This window comes from Arachis ipaensis, chromosome B9, assembly GCF_059453495.1.
Source record: "Arachis ipaensis isolate K30076 ecotype BB chromosome B9, ASM5945349v1, whole genome shotgun sequence".
Classification (NCBI taxonomy): Eukaryota; Viridiplantae; Streptophyta; class Magnoliopsida; order Fabales; family Fabaceae; genus Arachis; species Arachis ipaensis.
Window position 1 is genome coordinate 78,137,079 of NC_142444.1, and position 7,813 is coordinate 78,144,891.

Consider the following 7,813-nt stretch of genomic DNA (forward strand, 5'->3'; position numbering starts at 1 on the left):
AAAAGTCCTAGCCTCAATAACAAAAGGCACCTGTTGACATACTTGACTAGTCAAGGCATTTTGAGATGTGGGTGTACGAACAATTAGATTATAATCTAACATGGTGAAATCAAATCCCAACTCATGCGCAACAGTCTCAGAAATAAATGAATGTGATGCACCAGAGTCATACAGTACAGTTAAGAGTCGAGATTTGACATAACACTGACCTTGAATTAGGGAGTCTGATTTCATTGCGTCATCAGCAGTCAAAGCAAACACACGTCCTTGCTGTCGCGGCTTATCTGTTCCTTGTACTGGCTTCTTCGGACAGTCCTTAGCCATATGTCCAGGCTGACCACAAGAAAAACAGATAACGCCTGTAAGCTGACAAGGTATACCTCCATGCTCCTTTACGCACTGCCTACATACTGGTCGCATCTGCGCCTGCTGAGGTCGCTTACCCATATCCTGTCCCATTCTTCCTCCATTCCCTCCTGTAGGACGTCCATGAACATTTCTATTCTAATTGTACCTTCGTGAAGGCATTGCTCCCTGCTTAAAATTCCTTCCCTGAGGAGCTGTATACCGATTATAATTCTGAAAAGAAGATCCTGGGCGATTCATCCGAGCTGCAGCTATCTTCTTAGCACAGTCCTCCACTAGCTGACTCTTATTAACCAACTCCGCAAAATTCCGTATTTCCAATGGAACCACTAAGTTCAACAAATCTTCACGGAGTCCCCCTTCAAATTTCAAACATTTCCACTCTTCGAAATCTGCTGGATTCCCTTGACAAACCTTGGAAAAATGACATAAATCTTCAAACTTCCTTGTATACTCAGCAACAGACATACTTCCCTGTTTTAACTGCATCAACTCCATCTCTTTTGCCTCACGAGTAGCTCTAGGAAAGTACTTCTTATAGAACTCTTCTTTGAAAACATCCCACAAAATATTACCCTCATCTTGCTGCAGTAAACATTGAATGCCCTGCCACCAGTGCTGAGCATCCCCTTCCAACATATAAGTAGCAAATTCTACATACTGTTCTTCCGGGACATGCTGTGCCCTCAAGGACCTTTCTATGCCTCGGAACCAATTATCAGCTTCAGTTGCTACAGTCGTACCCTTGAACTTCGGTGGATTAACTTTCAAGAAAGCAACTAATGTCATAGGCCTATCATGATTCATGTTATCTCCATCACCATTCCCACCATTCTCACCATTACGGTCATTGTTACGCTCTCCATTACGTTCCCCCAGACGGTTAACTGCTCGGGTAGTAGCAGTCGCCGTTTCACGCACAGCCTTAGCCATAGCGTGAATCGCAGCAAACAGATTATCATCGTTTCATGGCGGATTGTTAACAGTAGACCCTTCCCGATCGCTACGTCTCCGTGGAGGCATCCTGATTCTGTTCATACCAAACAATCAATACCAAGGTGATCAGTCTTAATACCTCAAGTTGGGCGTGAACATTATCAGAATGAAAGCACAAAGACATTCATGCAACACATATCACACAGATACCCTATAAGCATGAGACATACCATAGAGCATGCAATAAAGCATGATTCAGTCCATTCCCCAAGCTCTAACAGGAAGAACCACTCTGATACCAAATTGTAACGACCCAACTTCTAGCATGTCTAGATCATACTAGAAATCGAATGTTACCAACTTGTTTTTCCTTTTTGTATTATTAATTAATAAATATAAGCCTGTACGTTGTTAAAACCCCGCGAATTCTACAAGTAAATTTTTTTTTTAACAAGAATAATTTAAAGTCGCATACCTTCCATATATCAAGGGATAATTAAACGTTCACATACATAAGACAAAAGATAACAGAATATGGAACAACACACTATAATATACATCATGTTACAGAAGTGGCTCAGTTATATAAGCATAGAGCTATAGTACAGCACCCCTAAGTCAGTGACTCATATAGTATATACATATATGTACATAAGACGCCCAGGGCCTGGCCTGACCAAAAGCCCCTAAGCTAGCACCCAGGCTAGCCTAACTCTATGGTATGCCTATTCCCTCTAATCATGCTAACAAAAGTGAGGGAGACACTCTAATATATTGAAGTTAGACTAGGCGTCTCAAAAAGTCTCCTCAGTCCTGGTCTAGAGTACCTCACGAAAAATCATCGGGCGAATGGTGATTCTCGCCTGCTGGCGCCTCGCCTGGCTCATCGTCATCGCTGTCAGAGGAGATAACTATGAAGTTAGGATATTCCTCTGGATCTTCTTCTTCCTCATCCTCTTCTACTGCAGGAGTGATAGCAGAGGAACCACTGCTGGCCACAGGAACCATAAAAGGATAGCTACCAAACAAAATACAGTCTGGAGAAGGAGGTGGCGCCTCCATGATCTAATCATACTCATGTCCCTGCTGCTCATCAAAGACAGGAGGCTCGATCGGCTCAGGTAAAGGATCAAGCTCGGGTGGCAACACAGGAACACTCCACTCATCAAGGACAAAAGTTGCAGGAGGTGCCTCATGGATAAGCTAGGCAGGTATAAGCTCATTAGGTAGAGGAGGTTCAGGTGGAGGAGGATGGTCAGGTGGAGGTGGCATCTGCTCCTCATGATGAGGTATCCCAGGTCCGCCGGGGTGTAACCAAGATAAAGGAAAGTCATAGGGTGCATCAGGATTAAAGTATGCTGTCCTAATAAGGTACTGGAAAGGTCTACCACGAACTACATAATTATGGATATGAGGTACCGCATAGTAGATGTAATACTCGCCACGCACCGGGTCCTCGTGGATGTACGGTGGATCAATCTCGTAGAATAGGACTCCCGTGTCCATCTGTAGAGGTGTAAGGGGTAAGAACTGGGGAGTTCTTAGTAAGGTCGGGGTTTACAATTAAGTTCATTTATAATGTCCGTGGTCATAGAAGTATAAATAAATGTAGAGTAATATGTACATAACAGCAACATAAACTAACACATGAACAAGAGAGAAAATAGGAAATAAATGCACATTCACACATTATTATGCAATCACACAGTTATGCTCCAACAAACAAGGAATAGAACAAGAACACAAGAAGATTAGCAATAAATAATGCACAAACAAGTATGATGCATGTCTGTCCCTAATGCAGGTAATGAGCTCATTTGTCGGTTTCGACCCGCACCCGACGCAATCCGACCCTCCAGGTCAGATAAGGCCTTCCCAGAACTTAATCCCAGATTAAGTACCGCATACCCTCTACCAAGAACTCTCGACTTGCAGGGTTGGTATTTGCTCAAATCTCAATATACCGCAGGTATGCGAGTTAGGCCTCTACCAAGCATTCAGCTTGCAGGGCTGGTACTACTCTACCGCAACCTGTCTAGGAAGTAACATCACAATACAGGCGTCCCCGCACAACATTCACAAACATTGCCCGAAGGCTCATAATTCACATATAACCATACTCTCCATCACTTAGCAATCATCATAAATCAAGCATTAGAACATCACAGAAAGCTCATTTTACAATTCTCTGTTTACTCTGTAAGGTCAGGTACACAACTATGTCACTTTTAACTCCTTTTCTTTTTAACTTAAACACAGGTTTCAAAATCTTGTTTTTTTTACCTCATATACCTCTATATCTTCTCTTATACCTCTTCTTAGGTGTTTAGTAAAGGAAATTAGAGAATTCTGGACTCAAAATCTGCCTTCCTAAGGCTTTTAGGGAAAACTGTCTTTTTATCAATATTTTATTATCATTAATAAAATAATATTATTACTAAAATAAAATTATTAATAAAATAATATATTAATATTTTATTATTAAAATAATAATATTTTATTTAACTTTCAAAAATTTCATTTTGACCCCCGGACTTCTTGGAAATTGCACTTTGACCCCTATAACTTTTAATATTTGCACTTTAGCCCCTCAACTTTTGATTAATTAATTTTCAACCCCAACCTTTTTAATAATTGCATTTTGACCCCAAAACTCATTGAATACACGTTTTCATGTTCTTCCAAAAACCAAAAACATTTTTTTTTCCAAAAGTTCATCAGATTTCTGCTTGATTTTCAGCTAGTTTTTCAATCTTTTCGAAAACCGATTTGAACCCGATTTTTATCAGACCAAAGAGAAACTTTTCAGCCATCAAATACACATCAAATAAGCATAAAAAATCATGATTTTCATGGCTGGAATGTCACGTTTTCCAGCAGCACCAACAGCCACTTCAAAACCATCATAAACATGATTTTCAAGCATTAAACAACAAGTTTCCATGATCAAACCCTCACACATACACCCAAAATCAAATCTCAAGCAACAAGATCTGGTTTAATACTTCAAGAACACAGCCAATCATTGATTAATTTACCAAACCTTACCTCCTTTGCTGCTGTCCGAGATTGCACCAAAAACAAGCTTCCAGAAGCACTTTTACGCCTATTTTAACATCAAAAACAACTTTAGAATCTTATGAACCATGAAGGCTGAAGCTTCATGATGATGAAAAGAAGGTTTTCTCACCTTAAGGTAACTAGAAATCACGTTTTCTTGGAGCTTTTCGTGATTGAATAAGAGATCCTAAGAAAGAACATGAAGAAAACATCATTAACTTAAGGAACCACCATGGCCGAATCTTCAAGGAGGAGGAGCAGCCTTCATACCTTGATTTACTCCATGAAAAGTGACATAGAAATGAAGAGGAGGAAGAGGTGAACACTTTGGTAAGATTAGATTTTTGATAGGGGTTTCGGTTTGAGAAAGAACGGAGAAAGTAGCTCAGGTGTTCATGGAAGCTTCATGGTTTTCTTTCATGGTGTTCTAAGCTTTTCCAAGAACAAAAATGATAGCCAAGCTGTCCTAGGGAGGCCGTGGCTTTTGGACGATGATCATCCAAAAGTTACTTGTCAAAATATCTCAGAAAAGGATAATTACTAAAGCTAGATGTATTAGAACTTAAGTAATTACACTACTAATGGATAAACATTAAGTTACTTAGTGTAAATGACACTAGTAACTGGATAATCATAAGAATAAAGATATATGATGAAGCATTAGCAGTGCTAAGTTCATCTAAGAATGCCGGTATTATCCGTTACCGGTAGATTTCAAGCTCAGTTATTATATTACTAAACATAGATCAACATTAATCACAATTGAGAAGATAATAATATAATATTCTGAATAAAATAATAATATATAAATATTATATTAATATAATTTTTCTCTCGAAATTCGTGACCGGCTCGTCACATAGAGACTAACAACGAAAATCAGAATTTTGAAATTTGGGCCCGAAGTGGCTCTAAAATGCAACTCTTCCCGTCGTGCCTACTTAGATTAGGAGAGGTGTCCTGTGCAATCAAGCTGCTAACTCAACAGCTTGATGACGCAGCACCTATGCAGTGGAGGTGCTTATATGCATAGAAATTCCTAAAAATTCTGTAAAAATTTCGTTTGATCTCGAAAAAGCGTCGTTTCTTCGGGGCTAGGCTGTTACATGCACCGAGGACGGTGCAATCTTTAAGTGTGGGGAGGTCGATACCAATCTCCATGGGTTAGTTATTTTCTTCTCAACACCAATATTCTATTTAGTACATTTTTACATTTGCATGTTTCACTGCATGATTGTTTGATTTTATGCATTTAGCTACTGCTTGATTGTGAAATAATAAGTTTCTTTTTAAAATCCTATTTTTCTGAAAAATTTCACTAATTTAAAATCAAAATTTTTGTGTTAAATTTGTTTGAAGTTGTATTTAGAATATAGTTTAAAAAGCTAAGAACACACAACCTGTAAGATTTTGAGCTTATTTACATGGTTACATTATTTAACCATAAATTTTTATTCTTGTGTGTTTTCTTCTCTATAATTGCAAATCTTTGCTTTGTTCCATTCTATATGTCCATTATTTAGTGTATTTACATGCTTGCATATGATTGAGGCCATTATTTGATTTTAGATCACTTATCCCAAATAAGCCTACCCTTTACATCACCCTTGTTAGCCACCTTGAGCTTTTTAATTCCCATTTGTTCTATATTTTACCACATCACTAGCCTTAAGCAGAAAATAAATTAATTATCCCAATTGAATCTTTGGTTAGCTTAAGATAGTGTGTTAATTAAGTGTGGGGAAACTGTGGGAACATGGGTTAATAAGGGAATGTATCATGTTTCTAATATTGGGAATTTGGGAACCTACTCATGTAAAACCAGAAAAAAAAATAAAAAATCCTTGTGCATTGATAAGTTATGTTTATTTTTCAAAAAAAAAAAAAGAGAAAAAGAGAAAAAAAAATAAAATATATATATATATATATATATATATATATATATATATAAATGAATAAGGGGACAAAATTACCCCAATGTTAAGTTAATGAAAAATCAATGCACATGTGATAAATTATAAAGAAAAGATGATACATGAGTATGTGATGCAAAAGTGGGAATTTTGGGTAGCTAGGCATGAATTAGAATTATATAGAGTATATGTATGTTAGGTGAAAGCTTAGGTTAGTCAAGGATTCAATTTATAGCTCACTTAGCCATATATATACCCTCACCCTTACCTTGGCCCCATTATACAACCTTGAAAAGACCTCATGATGTTTGCATTGGTACATTAAATACTTGTTGATTGGTTAGATGAAGAACAAGGTTTAGAAAGCATGATTAGAGAAGAGTAGAGTGAATTACCCTATACACTTGAGAGATTAGAGTGCATATACACTACCAGTGAGGGTTCAGTGCTTAATTCTATGTTCCTTGCTTTCATGAGCTATCTTCTTATAAATTTACTTGCTTTTTATTATATGATTTGAATTAGTGAAATTTGAATTACTTTTGTCTTGAAGAACTTATTTACTCTTAACCAAGTAAGTAAAAACATTTAGCATGTAGTTGCATTCATAGGTTGCATTTCATACATTCTACTACCCCTCTTCACCTTTATAGTTTCTCTTGAGCTTAGCATGAGGACATGCTGATATTTAAGTGTGGGGAGGTTGATAAACCACTATTTTAAGGTTTATCCTGTGCTCATTTGAGTGGTTTTTATCAACTATTTACCCACTTATTCATACTATTTGCATGAGTTTACATTCTCCTTCCTGATTTTGTACTATGATTGAAAACATGCTTCTCTGGCTTTAAATTACCAAATATTAATCCTCTCTTATTACCATTAGATGCTTTGATATGTGTGTTAAGTGATTTCAGAGATTACAGGGCAGGAATGGCTTAGAGGATGGAAAGGAAGCATGTAAAAGTGGAAGGAATACAAGAAGTTGAAGGAACTGCAAAGTTGTCAGCCTGACCTCTTCGCACTCAAACAGCTATAACTTTAGCTACAAGGGTCCAAACGATGCGGTTTCAGTTGCGTTGAAAAGCTAACATTTGGGGCTTCGATTTGATATATAATATGCCATAGTTACCCTGACACTAGGCGATGCGGTCGCGTGCTCCATGCGGACGCGTCGCAGTGACGAAAATCAGCGTGTTTGAATTCGCAACCAGTGAATTCTGGGCTGTTTCTGACCCAGTTCTCGGTCCAGAAAACACAGATTAGGGGCTATAAAGTAGAGGGATTGCATCCATTCATAAAAAAAGCACATAATTCACAATCTTAGGAGTAGATGTAGTTATTAGAGAGAGAGGTTCTCTCATCTATCTTAGGATTATGATTTAGGATTTCTCTTAGTTTTAGGAGTGACTCTCAATCCCAGGTTCAATGTTCTTTTTATTATTTTCCCAATTTTATTTATGAATTCTTCTATGTTACAGATTACTCTTTGAATTAATGCTAATTGAGGTATTTCAGAATTATGATTGCTTTCTTTT

At 37.6% G+C, this 7,813-nt stretch overlaps 1 protein-coding gene across 1 annotated transcript; it reads right to left on the reverse strand.

The window, feature by feature from the left end:
• Window positions 1-504: 504 nt before the first annotated feature.
• LOC148545105 (uncharacterized) lies at window positions 505-1,299 on the reverse strand. Its single transcript, XM_088499043.1, has one exon. The coding sequence runs from the start codon at window positions 1,297-1,299 to the stop codon at window positions 505-507; it is 795 nt and encodes a 264-aa protein (XP_088355169.1).
• Window positions 1,300-7,813: the final 6,514 nt, after the last annotated feature.